This window comes from Notolepis coatsorum (genome assembly GCF_963971535.1).
Source record: "Notolepis coatsorum genome assembly, chromosome: 1".
NCBI lineage: Eukaryota > Metazoa > Chordata > Actinopteri > Aulopiformes > Paralepididae > Notolepis > Notolepis coatsorum.
The window spans coordinates 233870023-233895640 of NC_140165.1; the positions used below are offsets into that span (position 1 = coordinate 233870023).

The following is a 25618-nucleotide window of genomic DNA, read 5'->3' on the forward strand; positions in this document are numbered from 1 at the left end:
TCATTTAGAAAAGCCATTCAAACATCTCAAGTTTCTTCAGATGATGAAAAAGACATCGGTCCAAATGTATATGAATTGGAATGGGTGACAATTAGCGATAGTAAAACAAAATGTAGCGCCATCTACCTGTTTTACCGGACCAATCCTACCCATTTAATCATGATGAGACAGTTGTTTACAGTCAAAGTTTAGCTTGTACACGGTTGCAATTCCCCCTCCTCGCAGTCCTCGGCCAGTCGTCCACGGAGCGTTAAAATACGTACACGCAGGCATTGGCTATAGGCTTCTAAAACAATTTAATAGGCTAAACTTCATTTTAACTTCTTTAATTCACATTTCTTTATTTCATTTCATTTTTCCCGACATAATGCTACCTGCCTCGACAAAATCCGTGACTCGGTTGCGATACAGATGAATTATCTTCTCAGAATAGTATATAAGTGGCTATGATCCTGCCCTACTCTCACTTGGCACGGAGCAAGTGTTCAGAGTAAAATGCTGATCGGCGTCACATTAAATGCAGGTCGATGTCAACCAAAACGCAGAGCAGCCTTTTATGTGACACCAAGTGAGCGGCGCGGACGTCCGCGCATTAGAAAATTGGAGCTTCGCACTTGGAGTCCGCTTTGAGTACGCTTTGAGTACGCTTTGAGTCCGCGCGGCCCTTCGCGGAGTCCGCTCCGTGTACGGTCCGCTCGACTATGAAAGCACCTTTAGGCTTCAGGCTATGGGTCCGTATGGATTTGTAGTGAAGCTCTTGGTGGTTAGGAAGTGTAGTCAACGACACGGGGTGTCTAGTCAGGACACGGGAGGCAGGAACGGTCTTTGAGGAGTTTTATTATCAATCATCAGACAGATGCACAGGCAATTGCTACTTTTTGTGATCAGGGACGCGCACACAGACTAAGGGAATCTACTAAGCCCACTGTAATATATAGATGCTGACTATCGACTGACATGTCTGGGCATGTCTGAGAGGCATCCAGCTGCAGAACAGCGCCCCACTGTCTTAAGCGTCCAGCTGCAGAACAGCACCCCACAGTCTTTATGTCTGCCCAGTCTTTGGGCCTTTTGTACAGATTTGTAAGCCATACCACCTTCTGGGGAAATACTACCTCTGGACTACTAACTACTACAGAAAAACTTGAGTATGTTTTTCTACAACTCAAGTTCAGACCTATGTCACTCTATTACGTTAGCACTAAAAGTGAAATTTCTTTCTGGAATCAGAAACTTCAGAATGTCATCTTTCACAAGAGACCAGGCTCATGCATGTGGACAGCGGTTCTAGAACTACGGGTCGCGACCCAAACTGGGGTCACGGGTAGGTGACAATGGGGTCCCGCATTGGCAAAAAAATAAAACTCAGATCGAGTTTTCCACCCGGCAGCTGTGTGTATTTGCCATGTCTCACGACTCTCGCCCCTTCATCAATGGAGGCCAACACACGTATTCCAATACACATCTCACTACACCCTGCGCATTTATAATCGCGGGAGGGGGGTCTGGTCTTTTGTGTGTAACCCAGACTCGCAATTGATAGGTTTGTTGTCAGAAGCGGTGCTGGTTGGCCGCGATGAAATGGGCTCTGCCTCTGATCCCGATTGTTAACTCGGAGAAGAAGCGCGGATTTTCCTTGCAGACAAAAACAACACATTGGCAGAGAAATGTGCTGATAATGCGCTGGAAACTCTGTTAGTGGCACTCCAGGATAATCAGCGGAGATTTGGGGGTATTTACTCAGCTTGATGGCTTTTTGTAGGAACAGAATGCGCTCAATGATCTTTCGTGTGATGAGCTACTGAAAGTCAAGTTCACTGGACACTGGACAGGCCCTCGCAAAGTTCTGGATATCAGTCCGGAACGAGTACCAAGTGTTGTGTAATGCTGCGCTGATAACACATGTCCCCTTCGCATCAACATACCTCTGTGAGGGCGGATTTTCAGAGTAGAAGCGGATCTCTGCCAAAGCGCACGTGAGGGCATTTTCTTTTCATGTTCTGGCAACATATTTTGGCTAAATATGCCTTGTTTTATAAATGTGTATACAGAAACAATTCCATTGCTTTGGTTGATAATATGCATTCATTTAATCGATAAAATAGTGCTGTAATTTCATTTTCTAAACAACGTGTGCTTTTATTTTGATATTCCTTATTTCCATGTTGAAATTACGCGATACAGTAAGTGTGGGGTCGCCAAAATAAATCCTAAATAAAATGGGGTCGTGGTATAAAAAAGTTTGAGAACCCCTGTACTATAAGTATAAAGTATGTTGTTTTGGTTTGCAAAAAAAGTTTGCATACCTCAAGTTCAAGTAAACAAATTGCCACTTTTCTGCCCGCTTGATAAGAGGTCTCCCCATTCTTGTTGCGAGCTTGAGCCAGTTCGTAACACTGTGCACATTCATGACCCCTAGAGGAGGAATCCTATTGATTTAGGTGAGCCCATGACCTTTCCTCTAGAGCCACCATCAGACAAAACATTCAATATTAAAATTAGTGTATCTCCTGATCCGATTGCCACCAAACATGACAAATATGTTTGCCTTAAGGAGGCCTGTCACTATTCAGAGTTATCTGGCCTCATGGTGGCACTATTCTCATATAACTAAAAGACATGAACTACTCCTCAACAGCTTCAATTAACACATCCACCGCCGTTCACGTTGTACAGCGTTATTGCCCGCCATGCGTTGTCTGCCAAACCACGCTGTACAGCGATATTGAGATCATATTTCATTTTTTCGCCATGGCATTCATAATTCAACCACCCAGCCTCTGGTGATACAGTGGGACTCTGCACAATATTGCAATGCCTCAATACCGCCGCCTGGTGGATGATCGGGCGAGTTACAACCGGAAGTGGCAATCGGTGCATCTGGGAAATCCGTCCGGCAGTCACATATTGTTGTGGGACTCCAGACATACACTGGCGTGCGTATGGATCGCTGCCATAACTCAATAATCGATATGATTTGGGCGTTTATTGCGCCATACAAACCGGAAATGGATCTAGGAGATCGACGTCAAATAAGTGGGATCTTTTTCCTCCAGTCTTGTCGGCGAACGGTAAGAATACGCTGACGTCATTCTCAGCCCAATTGTCTATTAATTTCACCGCAAACCGATCTGATCAATATATCACCCATACTACATAAAGCATTTACTGACGATCACGGAATTATAAACGACCCCCCCCCCCCCCTTTCATCCTCGCATGATGACGCATAACGTATACGATCATGTACAGTTGAATTTTTTTATATAGCGTGTCTAGGGAATAGACGGCAATCGATAATCTATACGTTTAGGCCTATAGCTCACGTTCTAGGAATTACTGCAGAAAACGATAAAAACATACTTATATTCTAGAAGGTATTTTTGTATGAATATATGAATGAAAAAGTATAACGTTCCTACATCCTGAACGATAGATAATCGATATTGAATGGGCCATAGTAATGTCAATTTAGCAATACAATTTAAAAAGTTATAGCCCTGCAAAGAAGGTGAACATCTCCATAGGCTTAGACTGGTGGCAGTGAGCCTACATTGATGGATATAAGTCATGGCAGGGAATGTGTTAAGGGCATGGTCACTAAAGGTGGATTGAGAATTCAAGGATGTACCTGCTGTCGACCACCAATGGCACATGTCTAGTTTTTTGGCACTTTCAGTGTTTTATTTGGTGCTTTCAGTGTTTTATTTGGTGCTTTCAGTGTTTTATTTGGGGCTTTCAGTGTTTTATTTTGCGCTTTCAGTGTTTTGTTTGGTGCTTTCAGTGTTTTATTTGGGGCTTTCAGTGTTTTATTTTGCGCTTTCAGTGTTTTGTTTGGTGCTTTCAGTACCACAAACCCATACTTATTGGGGTTACAGCAGACATCTCTACAACAGATGTCTCAAAGTTGCGATACCGGAGTCTTAAGGCGAGCACAGAAAGGCTCAGAAGAATGAATGAATGAAAACTTTATTTAACAGATTACAGAATGGGTACAATACAGTACGGCTCAATACATACAATTGTTAAGGGGATGCAGACCTGAGAAAGACGTTTGTCTTGTTTCCATCAGGGTCCCCCATTTTCATTTCATATAGACATTTATGACATACACAACATACATGACATTTATGGCATAGGGACATATAGGTATTTAGTACTGTAGCTTCTATCCCCAGGCCATCAGGCTGCTAAACGAACAATAAACACTATGCAACAACCATCAAATGCACACAGCACACACACCCACACGCACACACTCACTTAAACAAACAACACACTGCAGCACCCACTCTCCACACTTTAGATCACACAAACACACTTTATATTTATTGATAAAGGATTTGCACTACAACTCGTACACCTACTGTAAATTGTACCTAAATTGCACCTCATCCCATTTCTGCCTTGCACTATATAGTATTGTATATTAGTACACTGCACAGTATTGTATATTATATGGTAACTCAGTTACGTCTATTCTGCATCGAACATTGTACATATGTCTATACTGAACACTGTGACCTCATTTTTTTTACTTCTAATTTACATATACTATACTATGTTATTTTATTTCATACTTATCTTGTCTTGCACAGTCTCTGGAGCGTAACAGTAAGAAGCATTTTGTATAAAAGTATTCTGTACTTCTGTATGACAACTATTAAAGAAACTTGAAACTTGTCAGATCACACCGACACTATCTGGATTTTGGGTGAACTTCTCCTTTAAATATCCATTCATCTCTCTTTATGTTTCTCACATATATCTCTTACACATACATAATACATACACACACACACACACACACACACACACACACACACACACACACACACACACACACACGCACGCACGCACACAACAATAACAACAACAACGGGAAATAAAACTGGATTATGCAAATTAGAGGAGAGTTCTAGAGAAGAACAGAGAAGGGTGTGAGAGAGGGAGGGAACGAGACAGCGTGGGGGGGGGGGGGGTTAGAAGCAGGAAGGTACAGTATGTGAGTGTGTGAGCGAGCGAGTGAGGCTTTGTGAGAAAGATTGTGTGTGATAGAGAGAGGGAGCGAAAGAGAGAGAGAGAGAGTTAGATAGAAAGAAAAAGAGCCTCTGACTAGTTTCTTTCCTCAAGTTATCAGTGGAGGGACTAAAGCTTGTGTCGCTGTAACAAGAGTGTGTGACTTTGAGTGTGTCCGAGAGAGAGAGAGAGAGAGAGAGAGAGAGAGAGAGAGAGAGAGAGAGAGAGAGAGAGAGAGAGAGAGAGAGAGTCTGTTTAAGTTGTGTTGCCTAGAAGCTATTGTCTCTTAAAAGAGCAAGTGTGTGTGTGTGTGTGTGTGTGTGTGTGTGTGTGTGTGTGTGTGTGTGTGTGTGTGTGTGTGTGTGTGTGTGTGTGTGTGTGTAGGTGTGTAGGTGTGTGTGTGTAGGTGTGTGTGTGAGAGAGTGAGAGAGAGTGTGTGAGTGTGCCATGTCCCAGCGGCGGCGGTAGCAGCAGTATCAGTGTCAGTAGAGATGGATCCCCAGCACAGGGCAGCTCTGGATATCTCCACCAGGGACCCCCAGGATGACTTTGAGATTCTCGAGAGGGTTGGAGGAGGAACATATGGAGACGTCTACAAGGTCAGAACATCAAGTGTCCTTCTTTTCAAAGGCCGTCCTCGCGATGTATGTTGAGATTCGTCCCTCGGTTAGTCTGAGTTAGTGTCTTGTCTCTAACCCTCACTTCAGACAGCCCGGCTATGGATGCATTCTTAGTAGCTGCAAGAACTAACCTTCTTACTGTCTTCTACTATCATGCACTCTTCCTAATATACTACTAACATGTCTTTACTACTGTGCACTCAACACTGCAGCACTCAAATTGATTTCAACACTGTTTGATGAACATTGTTACTCAGCTGAAAGAGTTGTAACTTGTACCCTTCCGGCTGACTTGTCATACAGAACTTGTAAGTCGCTTTGGATAAAAGCGTTCAGCTAAATGACAAAATGTAAATGTTAATGTACTGCACCAGCCTGGGGGGTATAGTGGCAGGAGGCGTTACATACAGTTCATCCATTCACTCACTCATAGAAGAAACTAACCAGTCGCCTACTACCACTAGATTGCCAGGGCTTGCCTAGTTATCTTTATCCATCCATAGTTTATCTATTATAATATAGCATGTGTTGTTCTTTTAAGCTAAACAATTAGTTTAATACTTATTTAGTTTTCTTTTTAGATTTAGGTTTTGCCGATTGGTGGTTTTGAAAGTAAGTATTGCTTCATTAGCATTCATAAAGTGCTCATAAAGGCCTGTTGAAGGAAGTGGTTTCAGAAGTGAAAGCACAGTTTCTGACAAATGAATAAACGGAAATCTAACTGAACTTGAACCAAATTCAAACTATACTCACTTTAAACTACTCCATAAATCTTATAGAATCCTAAATCCTAGAAATGCTGATTTCATGATTTTGTTTGTAGGACTATATTTGACACTGATTTCATCCGGTACTATAGGCGACATTATGTGGTATGAATATGGTGAGCGCGTGACCCTAAAATGAAAGACCCAGAAGGCTTCACAAAAACCATAGTCATACATGCATTTTGATCCACTCTAACCCGAGTAACATGGATGAAGGGTTAGATTTAGATTTGGTTGGTCTCTATGACCCATGAGTTGGACACACGTAGATCACACACACACACACACACACACACACACACACACACACACACACACACACACACACACACACACACACACATGCACGCACGCACGCACGCGCACACACACACACGTGCGCAGACTGCGCACACACACACACACACACACACACACACACACACACACACACACACACACACACACACACACACACACACACACACACACACACACACACACACATTGTAATCTATATAAACAGGGGATTAAACCACATCTCTGGTTTAAAGCAACAGTGACTAGTTAGTAGATTCACAATTCTATAAGCCAAATCAATTCCATAGCTGTCCAATAACTCGTTTTTCCACATAGAAAATACTGAAAGACAAGTTGGCCACAACCTGCCAAAGTGATTAGTAGAATTGACATACCAGATATTTACCTGCATATGGCTAGTGGTTTATCACTATATATCATCCATTGCTGTGTTATAACTGTAATATAGCCTACTGTACCATACTGTACTGTACTATACTGTGCTGTTGGTAGGTGATGCAAAGCAGGCAGGCAGTGGTGTGGAGCAGACCTCCTCTAAACGAAGGCCAGCAGTAGACCCTGCTATCTTCACACTGAGAGGGAGATTTGCATTTAGTCTCAATCACACACACACACACACACACACACACACACACACACACACACACACACACACACACACACACACACACACACACACACACACACACACACACACACGCATTGTTTGACATACAGTAGTGTCCTTAGTGCATTCCTCCAATAACTTCCTTGCTTGTCATTGTTACACAGTGTTGCTACACAGTGTTTGTGCTGTATGAGTACTGGTTTTACCTGTTGAGCAATAGCTAGCTACCAGTAAAGCGTGAATACCTTGTCATTTAGAGGAAAGATGTCTTCTATTGTGATGGAAACTGTATATGGCCTCTCTGTGTGAGCATGAAGATAGTCCATATCATGGACTGAATGTAATACACCAAGTAGGCCTATACTCAACCTAGAGAGAGGGACTAGACTAGAGAGAGGGACTAGAGAGAGGGAGAGACACAAGGTGAGAAACTACAGAGGGACTAGATAAAGAGACTAGAGAGAGGGAATAGAGAGAGGGACTAGAGAGAGGTACAGGGAAAGGGAATAGAGAGAGGGACTAGAGAGAGGGAGATAAACAAGAGGGGGAAAACAGGCTGGATGTCACAATGTGACACTGCATGCTTTTATGCATTGGGTTGGTGCCACATGATTGGCTGATTAGATATTTACATGAACATGCAGGTGTACAAATGTACCTAATAAAGTGGCTACTGAGTGTGTATCTGTGTAAATGGTGCATTTATATAGCGCTTTTATCCAAAGCACTTTACAATTATTTGTTCCTCACATTCACCCATTCACTCACCGACGGCGGAGGCAACCATGCAAGGTGCCAACCTGCTCATCGGGAGCAATTAGGGGTTAAGTGTCTTGCTCAAGGACACTTCGACACGCTACCCGGGAGGAGCGGGAATCGAGCCGAGACTGCTCTAACTCTTGAGCCACTTTCGCCGTGTGCATGCGTGCGTGTGTAAATATACTTTGGAATTATATTGAATGCAGATTCTTTGGTGCCTTTTGTCCAGTCCCCGTCGCTCATTATTGTAATGCCACCGTGAGGCGATTCCTCCTGTGTATTTTCTATTGATTTCATCATCTTTACGATCTCCCCCCTTTACGCAGTAAAAACCTGACTCTTCTGATCTTATCGTTGGTGGATTTCGCTACAGAGCCGCTCTCTGGTTTGCGCTGCACAGTGGTCATCTGGCTTCAGCTCAGTGTGTCAGTGAGCCAGGTGCACCTCAGCGAAAATTAAGAAGTGAGATAAATCAACAGCTACTTTCCGGGTTCTGGCTGACTCTGACTGTGCCACATTTCTGCTGAAATATTATGTGGTTTTCATGTGCGTACGTGTGTCTGCGTACATGCACATCCTTGGGTGGGGCATGCTAGTAAAATTCAAGCTCAGTTTGATTTGTCTACCCAGAAAAAGTGGAAGAGAGATAGTTTCAGATGCAGGTTATTTGTGTGTGTGTGTGTGTTACGGTTAGGCATTATAATAGTGGACAGACGAACCCAGGGGTAGGACCTGGGACAGGAATCCCCTAGCAGCAGGACCCTGCGCAGGACCCCAAACAGGAGGCTCCACGGCGGCAGGGCGATTGGAACAGGGGGGGGCGGAGACGATAACCCAGGGCTAGGACCTGGGACTGGGCTCTCCTCTGCAGTGGGACCCTGCGTAGGACCCCGAACTGGAGGCTCCATGGCGGCAGGGCCCGGCGTAGGACCGCGGTCCGGAGGCTCCTCAGCGGCGAGACCCGTCGTAGAACCTGGTGTAGGACCCCCGACTGGGGTCCTTCCGGCAATGCGGTCCGGCGTCGCTCTCCGGGTCGACGACACCCCGGTGATGTGGGACCGAAGGTAGTCCCAGAGCGAGGGATCGCTTCCAGGAACCTCCTCGGGAGGAAGAGACCCTGACCAGGGCGGTGAAGGGGACCTGAAGTCTCTGGAACCCCGTCTCCCTCTGGGGCTGTGGCGTCGGGATCCGCGTCCCTTCCTGGACGTTCCCCTGCGGACCAGGCGACTTCCCTCCCAAGGGTCTGGAGCCGGAGTGGCAGCGGGGATGGCACCCATGGTCGAGGCACCCAGAACCATCAGCGCAGCTGGGTTGGCAGCTCCGTCTCTCCTCCTATCTGCTGGGTTGTGGTTTGGTCGCGTCATTCTGTTACGGTTAGGCATTATAATAGTGGACAGACGAACCCAGGAGCAGACCAGCAGAGGAGAGACGAAGACAAAAGTTGACTCTTGAAAAGTGAGCAATGCTCCTTTAATGTTGCAATGAGTAGCTTACAAACAAAAAGAGAGGGCAAGTCTCCAAACGTGCTACTTGCCCTACAAAACATAAATACATATAACTAATAACTAATAACTAACTATATCCTTCGATACAAGGAGCGATAGATACTTCGACAAGACAGATTAAGCTCCTTACAATCAAAGTTCAGTGAACGGCTAACAAGCAAACGAACGAAAGACAGGAACCAGGAACATAGTGTAATGACGCGACATGGAAGACAGGAACTCACAGGCATATATACAGACACTGATTGACACAGGAGGGTAATTAGGTGATTAGACTCAGCTGGGGAAACAGAGTGACACAGAACATTACCAGGTTGAAATATAAATACACACAAACACAACACTGACCAGATCACAAAACCAACACAGATAGGGAAGACATTAGACCAGGGAGTGTAACATCACAGACAAGACACGACAGACATCAAATGTACAGACAACAGATTGATAAGAATCACATTAATAAATAAAGACAAGAGCTGCACCACCTGAATTAGTCCACAGGATGGCGCAGCAACCTGGGGAGTGTTACATGTGTGTGTGTGTGTATGTGTGTGGTTAGCCCCTTTTGTGACTGCGGTGCTGGGCTCTACCGCAGTCACTCTCAGGTAGACCGCGACCACTTTCAAAATAAGGTACCAAGCGTGATCGCGGGGCTCGGGCTGGGTCAAAAATATATCATATATGAATTTCAAAGATACCCAGCGTACAATATGGGTTTAACACAGCTTTACAGTGGGGTCTGGAAGCTCGGAGTTGCTAATAAACAGTTTAAATCATTGTTACTCCACGAGTGGTACTCACAGAGCAAGCCGTGTATTTCCGCCATTGGTGTCACCGCGCATGCGCACCAGGCATTTGGCTGCCTGGTCCAGGCATTACAGGCGGAAATACACGGCTCGCTCTGTGAGTACCACTCGTGGAGTAACAATGATTTAAACAGTTTATTAGCAACTCCGAGCTTCCAGACCCCACTGTAAGGCTGTGTTAAACCCATATTGTACGCTGGGTATCTTTGAAATTCATATTATGATATATTTTTGACCCAGCCCGAGCCCCGCGATCACGCTTGGTACCTTATTTTGAAAGTGGTCGCGGTCTACATGTACCTGAGAGTGACTGCGGTAGAGCCCAGCACCGCAGTCACGAAAGGGGCTAGTGTGTGGTGTGTGTATTTTATACCCAGTTTAATCACCTGTACATTACTGTTACATTTGCACTCTGGTTGGATGCCAAACTTCTTTTCGTTGTACTATACTTGTGCTGTATAATGACAGTTGATAGTTTGTTATACTATATTATTGAACTAGCATTAACATATAATTAACAAGCCTTCTTGAAGAGCTTGCTGGTAAACAATACCCTCTCCGTAGCAGCATATGTCCTGCCTTTCCCTTGTCCCATTTATTTTCTCATTTCCTGTGCTGTCCTAAAAGTGCCGTTACTGCCAAACCGTCTCCCTGAATACATGCGAATACAGTATGAGAATCACTTTGTTTGCCAAATACAATGAATGCATAGGAATGCATTGACCCCACGTGTAGTGCAACGATATGGTGCAAGATAAGATGCAATAAACCTTTTGGTTGCATACAATCCAAATTGAATTAATCAAAATAGTCACTCTTATGAAGTAACAGTGAAATAATGAAAAAAATATCAAAACAAAATATATATATTATTGTAATGTTTGAGATCAATGCTTGTTCTTATGGATTACTGTAATACATATTTACAGTCTCTAACCCTTACAAAAAGTGTGTGGTGTGTGGATGGCTGGGTTAAGCAGCCACACCTGCCCTGAGTCAAGCTAATCAGACCTGGGAGCAGCCACACCTGTCCTGGGTCAAGCTAATCAGACCTGGGAGCAGCCACACCTGTCCTGGGTCAAGCTAATCAGACCTGGGATCAGCCACACCTGTCCTGGGTCAAGCTAATCAGACCTGGGAGCAGCCACACCTGTCCTGGGTCAAGCTAATCAGACCTGGGATCAGCCACACCTGTCCTGGGTCAAGCTAATCAAACCTGGGATCAGCCACACCTGCCCTGGGTCAATCTAATCAGACCTGGGAGCAGCCACACCTGTCCTGGGTCAAGCTAATCAGACCTGGGAGCAGCCACACCTGTCCTGGGTCAAGGTAATCAGACCTGGGATCAGCCACACCTGTCCTGGGTCAAGCTAATCAAACCTGGGATCAGCCACACCTGTCCTGAGTCAAGCCCATCAGATTCCTTCAGTCCAGAAGTAGGGCTGGGCGATAAAACGATAACTATAATTATCACGATATATTTTAATAATCGATATCGATTGATAATAAAAAAAGATTTTTAAAAAAACCAGAGACAGTGGACAGACTTGTCTTTCTTGCCTGCAACTTAAAGTAATGGCTTTGCTTGTCCAAATGACAATACTGACCAAATTGAGATTTATTTTTCTCTTGTCCATTTATTTAGTTTGCTTTCTAATTTAAAATACAGTTTGAAACCGGGGGCGGCTGAGTGGCGCAGTGGGCAAGGTGCTCGCCACTAACACAGGAGATGCTGGTATCGAGCCCAGCTCTCGGCGTTGCTACCGGCTTGGCCGGCCGTCATACTAACACAATTGGCAGTGTTAGAGGGTGGGAAAGCCGGTGGGTAGGGATTGGACGTTGTGGACAGCGACTCCTACAGGTCGGTTGGGTGACGCCGGTGCGGCGGAAACAGGAAGTATCGGGGGCAGCGTGAGCCTCCCACGCATTACTCCTCGCCACTGAGAGTTCGAGCTGCTGCGTTGAAAAGATGCGACAGGCTGCCTCCTCGTGTACCGGAGGGGACGCCTGAATATTTTCCACAACAAAGTTAGTGTTTCCGCGTCTCTGATTGGCCAGGTCATGTGACATGTATGCCCAATCGTGGGACGGCAAGTTTTTGGATAGTTAAGCTTAGGCGCTCTTTCGAAGTTGGTTAAAGTTAGAGTTTGTCTTAGAGCATGGCGATAGAACGCCTGCCCTGATTCCAAACTCTAACCTTAACCAACTGCGAAAGAGTCGCCTAAGCTTAACCAGTGATAAACTAGGCGTTAGGTAGTTTGCAGGCTGTTCGACCCAGAAATAGGCGCAGAACTTGCCGTCCCACGATTGGCGCACGTCACATGACCTGGCCAATCAGAGCGCAAAACTCGAACGCGGAAACACAAGTTTGTTGTGGAAAGTATAGATGCGGAGGGGACACGTGATGCAAGGCTTCTATCCTCACTACAGCCGACCAGTGGGAGGCATAGTCTAGCAACGTTCAAACGTACGAAATTGGGATGGGAGAAAAATAGAAAATGAGGAGAAAAAGTGGATAAAAAAAAAAAAAATACAGTTTGAAACCCTCTGTACACAGTAGGCTATGTGTGCTAGCAGAGCTAGTCTCCAGTCGCGAGTCATGGTGCACATGTGCGGTGGTTTGTCCACCAAAAAAGCACCAAAAGATAGAAAAGAACCTAGCAGAGCCAGAACTATTCAACTCCCCTGGAGCCACAGCCAGCAGAGAAGCCTGTTAATTTCGCTTTCAAACCAGCTGCAGCCTGAGAACTGGAGTGTGCGGGGCTGTAACACTAAAGATGGCGGCAACGACAAATAATTGCTGCAAAATAAACATACATCTGTTGTTAAAAAAAAGATTATTTAATTTGTATTTAATAATGTATAATTATAGATATCGAGTGATATGATATCGTTATCAATATCGATATCGTGATATCATTTTTGGCCATATCGCCCAGCCCTATCCAGAAGGCATATGATGTTGCAAAATTCCCTCCTTGAGTCTGAAGCATCGCTTCAATTTCTTATTAGTGGATGAAGCGAAGTCCACCAGTTTATTTGTCTTGAAAAAAGAAAAAATATCTTAGCCACTGGCTTCATCACCCTTAGCAGGGCCCATATTTATCTCAGAGAAGGTATTGATCTAGGATCAGGGCTCAGGTCACATGGCCATATACAGTACACCTCAGATCTGATCTCACATCAGCACCCCTATTTTGAGATGCTTGATAAACACCGGCCCAGATCTATACGGTCTGATGCAGTTACATCATAGCCTTGTTGCGGTGCATGCCTGTTCGCTATATGGCGGTTCACTCTGTCTGTATAGTGCGTTTGTGTTTCTATACTGTCTGAGCAGCTGTTTGCAGCTTGCGTCGCTCGTTCATCATCAGTGTTCTGGTTGAGAATCCTGGTCACTCTGTCGTCATTGCAGACTGTTGTTGTGGTTATCTGTGGTTCACATGTTTTCACAGCAGAAATTAGACATGTTGTCCCTCATCGCTGACGTGAATATATGCATAAATGGTGTGTGTGTATGTGTGTGTGTGCCTGAATCGGACATTCCCTAGCCAAGCCCACTTTTTACATTATTTAGTGATTATGAAGATTTATGAAAAGGACATTTCAGGCGCTCAAGTAGCACACCTAATTAAAAACATTAGCAAAAAACATTAGCAAGCATAATACATTTTTTTTCTAAAGGACATTTCAGAAGACTTCAAGACTTCAATGGAAACAGCAGACATTCCACAAAACTTCCATTCCACTGTTTGTGTTTTTGTTTGAAGTTTGTTTCTCTGGAGGCTTTCAGTGACCCAGACCCTCTGTTTTCACCACACACACACACACGCACGCACGCACGCACGCACGCACGCACGCACGCACGCACACACACACACACACACACACACACACACACACACACACACACACACACACACACACACACACACACACACACACACACACACACACACACACACACACACACACACACACACACACACACACACACACACTCCTTTGACTGAATGGAGTTTCCATTGTCTTTGTAGTCATGGGTAGTTTACTATCCTGAAAAAAGTAGTAGAACGCGCTCACCTCCCTTTGCTATCCTGACCACGCTACAGGCTACAGCCACTAACTTCTTTGTCTATAGCGTGTGTATATATGTGTATGACTGTACTTGCGCTATATCAGGACTGTCTGAGCGCCTCTTCTAAATAGAAGGAGTGGGCATACTGTATGTCTGCATAAATCACCCTGTCTGCTCCCCATAAATCACCCTGTATATGACTGTTATTTATTCACAAGCTGTAAAATGAGTCATTGTTTTTAACTGCATAGTTTACATTTTGGGCATTTAGCAGACGCAGAACAAGTTCGGTGTGTCATGGCAGTTTAAGGAAAAACTTATGTCTAGGCCAGTGTTGTAGTCGAGTCACTAAATCTCGAGTCGAGTCTCGAGTCCCCAGTGTTCGAGTTCGAGTCCAAGTCTGAGTCACCAAAGAAGAACCCGGGTCGAGTCCCCATTACCCTAGTCCGAGTCCAAGTCATCAAGGTTGAGTCTGAACTGCTACAAATAAAAAAAGGTCTACATTAAACATAAATGACACAGCGGTCCCAATTTCAAAGGGAGTTTATTTACTTTGTGACACAATAGCCAAACAAATGCACTAGCCATCAATATCTTATGCCAAAGAATATATAAAATAAATAAAACGATTCAGAGTCCTCGTCTGCACCTTCCGAGTCTGAATGCAGTCAATGCTCGAGTCCAAGTCCGAGTCATCAGTGCTCAAGTCCAAGTTGAGTCATGAGTCCTGAAAATCGACTACTACAACACTGGTCTAGGGTGTTTGTCAAGGAGAGCCAGAAAAACTCAAGGTCCTTTATCACAGAGACGTTTATTTAATATTTGCAAATATGTCTCTTGAACCAGTGTCTCCCAAACGATAGCAGAAATTAGAGAGATCTCCGTATAGCAGAGCAACACAGTATATACACTGTATATTACCCTTAATGACTCCTGAGTTTAAATAAAGTATAAATAAATATATTCTCTGGTTGAAAGGCATAACTAGCATTGGTATTCGTTTATTTTGAAAGCCCTTATTGGTAAACTTCCCTCTTACATCACATCTCTGTTGGAATGGAATCTTGGAACTGTTACGAGTTGGGTAGGTGTGTTGGACCCATGTGCAGTGCAGAACGGATAGACGAGAGACAGGTGTTGATTCTCAAACAAAGGTTACTGTTTTATTTTGTCGAACAAGAAAGGCGTATGCGCCGACAACGGTGAGCAAACAGAAGGGGACTTGATTTTCTTTTCTTTTATTAAGGATCCCCATTAGCTGGTGCCATAGCAACCAGCTAGTCTTCCTCGGGTCCACACACACACAAAAAAACATACAAAAACAATTATTATTGCAAAAACAAAATTATTAAAAGTCAGTACACACAATGCATAATGAAACTAACAATTAAGATAGCTCAAATTACATTACAGTGTAAAAAATAAATACTTTACAGTGTTTTTTTTTTTTATCTACTTTTTCTCCCATTTTCTATTTTTCTCCCATCCCAATTTCGTATCGTCCAATTCTACCCTCCCCTGTCTCGAACGCTGTTAGGCCATGCCTCCCACAAGCCGGCTGTAATGTGGACGAAGCCATACATTGCACGTGTCCCCTCCGGTAGCAGCCGTCGCATCTTTTCACCTGCACAGCGCGATCTTTCAGCGTCGGGGGTCTGCGTTTGGAGGGCACGCCGCCCCTGTTGCTTCCTGATTCTACTGCGCAGGCGCACCAACCGACCTGTAGGAGTCGCTGTCCACAACGTCCGATCCCCACCCATCAGCTTCCCACCCCATAATACTGCCAAATGTATTAGTATGAACGACCAGCCAAGCTGATAGCAATGTGGAGAGCTGGGCTCGAACCCAGCGTCTCCTGCATTGGTGATGAGCGCCTTGCCCACTGCACCACCTAGCCGCCCAATACTTTACAGTGTTAAAAACTATTTAAGATTATTTTTAAAAGTGAATCTACTGTAAATGCAGCAGAGGTTTTGAGGCAGGTTATTCCAAAGAGTTAATGCTCTAAAAATAAAAGATCTCCTTAAAGCGTTGGTTTTAGGACCTGGCAATTCAAGCTGTCCACTACTGGAACCTCTAGTGTAATGCTCATGCACAGTATTACTAAAAACAATCTGATTATGTATAAAAACAGAGAGGCAGTTAAATCATTTTGTGTCCTGTACTGTGCAGGACAGTGATGCAACAGTAGCAGGACAGTGGATCACAGTGATGTAGCAGGACAGTGGATCACAGTGATTAAACAGTAGCAGGACAGTGATGTAGCAGGACAGTACATCACAGTGATGTAGCAGGACAGTACATCACAGTGATGTAGCAGGACAGTGGATCACAGTGATGTAGCAGGACAGTACATCACAGTGATGTAGCAGGACAGTGGATCACATAGTAAGGTTCAGTGATCGACTGACGATCTGAATAGTAACCAGGAAGAACATATGAAGCCAACTTAACTATACACACTAGGTACCAATTAGTGCAATCAGGGCAGATAGACAGGTAATTACCATCGGGTAACGCTAGGGCTTTTGCTCCCAGATGAGAGCAAAACCCCAAACGTTACAGGAACCTATTCTACCCCTTCAAATGACTGCCTGGTTCTTAGGGTTCCTCCAGTTTGCCCCTAACTAGGAAGAACTGCTTTTTCCTTTGATGCTTCCAACACCTGGAATGTCTTCCTCCAACTGACTCTGGAGGTTCTTCCTTCTCTTGCTGCATTTAAAAGTATGATCTCCGACCACTGTGACTTGGAACTGTCTTAGCTTTTTTTTTTTATCGTTTATTCTTATTTATTGTGCCTATACCTATGTGCAAGATGAGCAGTGGAATGTTTCTTCACTAGCTCTTACAATGTATACAATAAGCAATGTCAAAAAATACTAATAAAACCAACAATAAATAATAACAACAGAGAACATGGCAAATATATAGCCTATGAAAGGAATGGGGTGTGCTGCGAGCAGAATGTAGATGTGTCCATTCTATTCCACTATAGCTATATATCCGTGTGATTGGGTTTAGTTGTTATTTATTTATTCACTGTCATTTGCAGTGTTGGTGTAGTGCTTTTATTTATTTTTGGACATCACAGTGCCTCATAGAGGCATGACTGTAAATGTAAAAGTAATTTCGAATGAGACAAAGATTGTTGTATTTATTATTATTATTATAATTATTTAATTCCGAGGATGTCTGTAGAATCGGTGAGAACGCAATCACCATGATGTGAGGTTTTGTCCGCTGCTCACCAACTTTCTCTGTTTTCTTTAAGCCTACTGTTAGAAATTCCCTTCTCACTCACTCTCTCTAGCCCCCACCCTCTCGTTCTTTACTCTCGTTTACTCTCAGTGGCCACACCTGGACTATTATCAATTACCTCTCGCACCTGTGGTGGCAGGCTAATTAGTTCCCCTGTGGGCTTTAAATACCAGGGCTCTTCCCCTCGTTTCGGCGTGGGGTCGTGTTGTATTCATGCTGAGTCATATTCTCTAACATCTAGACTCTTTCGGGAGATCCTCTGGTCTACCAATGCTGTATATGGATTTCTCCAGCCTTGAGATGTTTTGCTCCAGCCTTCGTCTGCTGTCGCCGTAGCCTGTGGAGGAGACTGTTCTGCGCTCCCTGTACTTCCACGGGAGGCACCCCAGCGCTCCACTGCAGACCCCAGCGCAGCTGTTCGTCCTGACGCACATCTAGACCAACGCGCATCTCCCGGACCCTCGGGCTTGGCACGCTCTCCAGTCACCAGCGCGCAACGCGCATCTGCAAGGGCTTGGCACGCTCTCCAGTCACCAGCGCGCAACGCGCATCTTCAAGGGCTTGGCACGCTCTCCAGTCTCCAGCGCGCAACGCGCATCTTCCAAGGATCCCCGTGCTTGGCACGCTCTCCAGTCACCAGCGCGCAACGCGCATCTGCAAGGGCTTGGCACGCTCTCCAGTCACCAGCGCGCAACGCGCATCTTCAAGGGCTTGGCACGCTCTCCAGTCTCCAGCGCGCAACGCGCATCTTCCAAGGATCCTCATGCTTGGCACACTCCTCCTCTCAGACGCACCCCGAGGCGTCTCTCGGTTCCGACGTGCACACCAAGGTGTGGCGCGCCACTCTGTTCCTCGGCTCCGACAGCGGCTACCCGGTGGACGACACCCTCGCCACCGCCGCTGTTCCAGCACCCTGTTCCTCGGCTCCGACAGCGGCTACCCGGTGGACGACACCCTCGCCACCGCCGCTGTTCCAGCACTCTGTTCCTCGGCTCCGACAGCGGCTACCCGGTGGACGACACCCTCGCCACCGCCGCTGTTCCAGCACTCTGTTCCTCGGCTCCGACAGCGGCTACCCGGTGGACGACACCCTCGCCACCGCCGCTGTTCCAGCACCCTGTTCCTCGGCTCCGACAGCGGCTACCCGGTGGACGACACCCTCGCCACCGCCGCTGTTCCAGCACTCTGTTCCTCGGCTCGGACAGCCAGCTACCCGGTGGCGACACCCTCGCCGCCGCTGCTGTTCCTGCACCATTACGCATACGCCTGGGTGAGTTTTGATTGTGATGTCACTCACCCAGCGTAATGCCTCTTGCCCCCGTCCCGCTGCGCTTCCTGCACCATTACGCATACGCCTGGGTGAGTTTTGATTGTGATGTCACTCACCCAGCGTAATGCCTCTTGCCCCCGTCCCGCTGCGTTTCCTGTACCATTACGCATACGCCTGGGTGAGTTTTGATTGTGATGTCACTCACCCAGCGTAATGCCTCTTGCCCCCGTCCCGCTGCTGTCCCTGTACCATTACGCATACGCCTGGGTGAGTTTTGATTGTGATGTCACTCACCCAGCGTAATGCCTCTTGCCCCCGTCCCGCTGCGTTCCTGTACCATTCCGCATACGCTTGGGTGAGTTTTGATTGTGATGTCACTCACCCAGCGTAATGCCTCCTTTTCTTGTTCTCACTTAGTTAGTAGTTTGGACATTTCATCTCCCACTCTGTTTTTGTTCTCACTTAGTTAGTAGTTTGGACATTTCATCTCCCACTCTGTTTTTGTTCTCACTTAGATAGTATTTTTGGACATTACATCTCCCCCTGTGTGTTTGTCACACGAAGATATTATTACTTTGTTACTTTGTTTATTTGGACTGTTCTGCATCTGCTCTGTTTGTTCCCTTTTGAATATTAACCCTCTCCTCTGTTCTGCAGAGCGGCCCAGATGTTTTCCCACCAGTCCCCAGTTCCTCCCTGTCCCCAGCCCGCCTCCGCGGGCCTCAGTCCCCTCTGTCCCTAGTTCTCCCCTTCTAGTTCCACCTAGTTCCTGGTCCCAAGTTCTCCCCTTCTAGTTCCACCTAGTTCCTTGTCCCTAGTTCTCCTAGTCCCCAGTTCTCCTGTTCCCTAGCTCTCCTTGTCCCGACATCTCCTAGTCTCTAGTTCCTCTGTTTTCCTTAACCTTCCCCTAGCGTTCCTTTAATGTTTCCCCTAGCGTTCATTAACCTTCACTTAGTGTACCCTTTTCCTGCCCGCCTCTTAAAGGCACCTAGTTTTTCCCCTCTTGTTATATTCCTGTATTTGTGTTCTCCCTTAAAGGGACAGTGCCCTTTTTTCCCTGTCTCTCAATAAATATCTGTTTCTTGGCAAACCATCATACCTGTCTTGTGTTGTGCGATTGGGGTCGGTTACAAACCATAACAGTACGACCCCACCAAATCGACGACCCCAGCCAGCACAGACGGTGTATGTTGAGTTTGCCTTTTTTTTTCTTGTTCCCTCTAGCTCCCCTCTAGCTTCCTTGTTAGCCTGTTAGCTCCCCTGTTAGCTTGTTGGTCTCCCCGGTTAGCTCCCCTGTTAGCCTGTTGACTCCCCCATTTGCTTCCCTGTTAGCCCTGTTTAGCTCCCCTCTTAGCCCTGTTTGACCCCCCTGCAGCTTGTTAGGCCTCTACTACCAGCATGGCCCTGTCTGCTAGCTTTGCCTCGGCGGCTAGCACAGCCTCTATGTTAATGCAGCCCTTACTGCTGGCATAGGCCCTGTAGCTAGCCATGCCCTGGCAGCTAACCCAGTCCCTCAGCAGAGCCCCAGTCTGCTAGCTTAGCCCCGGCTGCTAGCACAGCCTCTATGTTTATGCAGCCCTTGCTGCTGGCATGGGCCCTGTAGCTAGCCATGCCCTGGCAGCTAACCCTGTCCCTCAGCAGAGCCCCAGTCTGCTAGCTTAGCCCCGGCTGCTAGCACAGCCTCTATGTTAATGCAGCCTTGCAGCTGGCATAGGCCCTGTAGCTAGCCAGGCCCAAGCAGCTAACCCGGTCCCTCTGCATGGCCTCCACTTTTTTGTGTAGTTTATCCCACTGCTAGGACTGCCCTTTCAGCTAGCAAGGTCAGTTTATCTCCCACTGCTAGGACTGCCTTTTCAGCTAGCAAGGTCAGTTTATCTCTCACTGCTAGGACTGCCTTTTCAGCTAGCAAGGTCAGTTTTTCTCCCACTGCTAGGACTGCCTTTTCAGCTAGCAAGGTCAGTTTATCTCACACTGCTAGGACTGCCCTTCAGCTAGCAAGGTCAGTTTATCTCACACAGCTAGGACTGTCCTTCCAGCTAGCTTGTTCTCTCATGCTGGTCCAGCCCTGTCTGCCAGCCTAGCTCCGGCAGCTAGCGCAGCCTCTATGTTAATGTAGCAGTACAGCTGGCATAGGCCCTGTAGCTATCAGTGCCTTGGCAGCTACCCTTTCCCCCTGCTAGCCTAGCTCGGCAGCTAGCGCAGCCTCTATGTTGATGTAGCAGTACAGCTAGCATAGGCCCTGTAGCTATCAGTGCCTTGGCAGCTACCCTTTCCCTCTGCTAGCCCTTTCCCGGTGCTACCATGGTTACCCCTTAGCTACCCTGCTTGCCCCTCAGTTCCTCTAGACCAGTTCCTCTAGACCAGTTCTCTAGACCAGTTCTCTAGGCCAGTTCTCTAAACCAGTTCTCTAGACCGGTTCTCTAGGCCAGTTCTCTTGGCCAGTTCTCTAGGCTAGTTCTCTGGACCCAGTTCCTCCTGACCCGGTTCCTCTAGGCCAGTTCCTCCTGTTGCCCCTCTGCTACCCTAGTTACCCCTCGGCGACCCTGTTTCTTTTGCTAGCCCCACTCTTGTGGTGGCTTCCCCTGCTGGCTTGGCCAGTACCTTTTGTTTTTGTCTTGTTTTGCCCCCTGCCACTCTGTCTGTATTTGTTTTGGGTCGCCAGGTGGCTCCCGTTGAGGGGGGGGTACTGTGAGGTTTTGTCCGCTGCTCACCAACTTTCTCTGTTTTCTTTAAGCCTACTGTTAGAAATTCCCTTCTCACTCACTCTCTCTAGCCCCCACCCTCTCGTTCTTTACTCTCGTTTACTCTCAGTGGCCACACCTGGACTATTATCAATTACCTCTCGCACCTGTGGTGGCAGGCTAATTAGTTCCCCTGTGGGCTTTAAATACCAGGGCTCTTCCCCTCGTTTCGGCGTGGGGTCGTGTTGTATTCATGCTGAGTCATATTCTCTAACATCTAGACTCTTTCGGGAGATCCTCTGGTCTACCAATGCTGTATATGGATTTCTCCAGCCTTGAGATGTTTTGCTCCAGCCTTCGTCTGCTGTCGCCGTAGCCTGTGGAGGAGACTGTTCTGCGCTCCCTGTACTTCCACGGGAGGCACCCCAGCGCTCCACTGCAGACCCCAGCGCAGCTGTTCGTCCTGACGCACATCTAGACCAACGCGCATCTCCCGGACCCTCGGGCTTGGCACGCTCTCCAGTCACCAGCGCGCAACGCGCATCTGCAAGGGCTTGGCACGCTCTCCAGTCACCAGCGCGCAACGCGCATCTTCAAGGGCTTGGCACGCTCTCCAGTCTCCAGCGCGCAACGCGCATCTTCCAAGGATCCCCGTGCTTGGCACGCTCTCCAGTCACCAGCGCGCAACGCGCATCTGCAAGGGCTTGGCACGCTCTCCAGTCACCAGCGCGCAACGCGCATCTTCAAGGGCTTGGCACGCTCTCCAGTCTCCAGCGCGCAACGCGCATCTTCCAAGGATCCTCGTGCTTGGCACACTCCTCCTCTCAGACGCACCCCGAGGCGTCTCTCGGTTCCGACGTGCACACCAAGGTGTGGCGCGCCACTCTGTTCCTCGGCTCCGACAGCGGCTACCCGGTGGACGACACCCTCGCCACCGCCGCTGTTCCAGCACCCTGTTCCTCGGCTCCGACAGCGGCTACCTGGTGGACGACACCCTCGCCACCGCCGCTGTTCCAGCACTCTGTTCCTCGGCTCCAACAGCGGCTACCCGGTGGACGACACCCTCGCCACCGCCGCTGTTCCAGCACTCTGTTCCTCGGCTCCGACAGCGGCTACCCGGTGGACGACACCCTCGCCACCGCCGCTGTTCCAGCACCCTGTTCCTCGGCTCCGACAACGGCTACCCGGTGGACGACACCCTCGCCACCGCCGCTGTTCCAGCACTCTGTTCCTCGGCTCGGACAGCCAGCTACCCGGTGGCGACACCCTCGCCGCCGCTGCTGTTCCTGCACCATTACGCATACGCCTGGGTGAGTTTTGATTGTGATGTCACTCACCCAGCGTAATGCCTCTTGCCCCCGTCCCGCTGCGCTTCCTGCACCATTACGCATACGCCTGGGTGAGTTTTGATTGTGATGTCACTCACCCAGCGTAATGCCTCTTGCCCCCGTCCCGCTGCGTTTCCTGTACCATTACGCATACGCCTGGGTGAGTTTTGATTGTGATGTCACTCACCCAGCGTAATGCCTCTTGCCCCCGTCCCGCTGCTGTCCCTGTACCATTACGCATACGCCTGGGTGAGTTTTGATTGTGATGTCACTCACCCAGCGTAATGCCTCTTGCCCCCGTCCCGCTGCGTTCCTGTACCATTCCGCATACGCTTGGGTGAGTTTTGATTGTGATGTCACTCACCCAGCGTAATGCCTCCTTTTCTTGTTCTCACTTAGTTAGTAGTTTGGACATTTCATCTCCCACTCTGTTTTTGTTCTCACTTAGTTAGTAGTTTGGACATTTCATCTCCCACTCTGTTTTTGTTCTCACTTAGATAGTATTTTTGGACATTACATCTCCCCCTGTGTGTTTGTCACACGAAGATATTATTACTTTGTTACTTTGTTTATTTGGACTGTTCTGCATCTGCTCTGTTTGTTCCCTTTTGAATATTAACCCTCTCCTCTGTTCTGCAGAGCGGCCCAGATGTTTTCCCACCAGTCCCCAGTTCCTCCCTGTCCCCAGCCCGCCTCCGCGGGCCTCAGTCCCCTCTGTCCCTAGTTCTCCCCTTCTAGTTCCACCTAGTTCCTGGTCCCAAGTTCTCCCCTTCTAGTTCCACCTAGTTCCTTGTCCCTAGTTCTCCTAGTCCCCAGTTCTCCTGTTCCCTAGCTCTCCTTGTCCCGACATCTCCTAGTCTCTAGTTCCTCTGTTTTCCTTAACCTTCCCCTAGCGTTCCTTTAATGTTTCCCCTAGCGTTCATTAACCTTCACTTAGTGTACCCTTTTCCTGCCCGCCTCTTAAAGGCACCTAGTTTTTCCCCTCTTGTTATATTCCTGTATTTGTGTTCTCCCTTAAAGGGACAGTGCCCTTTTTTCCCTGTCTCTCAATAAATATCTGTTTCTTGGCAAACCATCATACCTGTCTTGTGTTGTGCGATTGGGGTCGGTTACAAACCATAACACATGATTTATCCCAAATAAAGCCCTTGACTCTTTGACTGCCACGCTGTTTTTCCATCTGTACTCCCTGGCGCCAGCGTTTGTTGACCATTTTCACGATGTTTGGAGACCCACCGTATATTCTATATTATAGCTATGGAGACAATAGTATGGCTCATTTGAAAGGAAATATGTATACTCCAACAGGGAAAAAAACGTTTAGTTATACATACCTTCGTTCCTGCACTATCCCATGCAAAAAAATCGTCCCGTTTCAAAATAATCCAGTTCCGTTTCCTGGAATGCGAGATATGACATGTTTTATGCGCATATGCGCATTTCATGCGGGTTGCTTGCCTGCCACCTATATTATTTCCAGGTCAAAGGTAATATGACCATAGTCTAGAATGAACAAAGCCCCCCTCCCCCCACCGCAGGAACGGACACAGAAGAACAAAAATACTTTCAACCTGATGACATCAATCAGATAACCAACTCAAATGGACTTCATATATTTCACTTAAATACAAACAGCCTGAGACCTAAACTGGTTGAAATCAGACAATTGTTTTTGAACGGTAAGGCTAACATATTGTGTTTCACAGAAACAAAACTAGACTCATCTGTACAGGATCCAGAGATTGAAATCGAGAACTATTCAATAGTCAGGAGGGATAGAAATGAGTATGGAGGTGGCATCTGTGTGTATATTCACAAAGATACCAAATTCATCAACCGTACTGACCTTAACCATGACAAAATTGAAACTGTTTGGATTGAAATCTTATTTGAAAGGGCGAAATCAGTACTAGTAGGCACAATCTATAGACTGCCAGAACACAGTGGCTTCTATGACACACTTGATGGGTGTTTAGCTGGGGTGGAGGGCGTAGAAAAGATTCTTATTGGGGACTGGAACACGGATATGCTACGTAAAGCAGCACCCCGTCTTCAAGGCCTTCAGTAGGTTTTGTGATCTGCACGGCCTCAGCCAGCTAATCACCCAACCCACACGTGTATGTGAATCAACTCAGACTACCATTGACCTCATCCTGACCTCTGACAAGTCCAAGATCTCCAATAAAGGGGTTATAGCATGTGGGTTAAGTGATCATTATATGATATTCTGTACATGCAAAAAGCTAAAACAAAAGACTGGCTGTCACAAAACAGTCACATCTAGAGACCTCAAAACCTACTCTAGCGAGGCCTTTAACCTTGAACTGGAGAGCCTGGACTGGTCAGATGAGCTCAATGGTACACTGGTTGAAGAAACATGGCTTGGTTTCAAAACCAAATTTTCAACAATACTAAACAACATGGTCCCCCTAAGAACCACCAGGGTAAAAAAATCGCGCTGAGCCGTGGATGCACACTGAAATACTGACTGCTATGAAAACCAGAGACAAGAAATTCTCTGAGTTTCGTAAAAGTCAGTCAAAGCTTACCAAAAGCACGAGCAGTGAACTCCAAGCCCACGTCAAACTGGAAAGAAACAGAGGAAAACAAAAACAAA

The 25618-nt window shown here is 46.9% G+C and overlaps 1 protein-coding gene across 1 annotated transcript in view; it reads left to right on the forward strand.

Moving 5' to 3' along the window:
* Nucleotides 1–5045: 5045 nt before the first annotated feature.
* map4k1 (mitogen-activated protein kinase kinase kinase kinase 1) overlaps nucleotides 5046–25618 on the forward strand; it is a 110182-nt gene continuing 89609 nt past the window's right edge. The window contains exon 1 of the mRNA XM_084309176.1: nucleotides 5046–5618. Within this exon, the coding sequence (XP_084165302.1) occupies nucleotides 5511–5618 (108 nt within the window). The 5' untranslated portion in view covers nucleotides 5046–5510. The remainder of the gene's footprint in view (nucleotides 5619–25618) is intronic.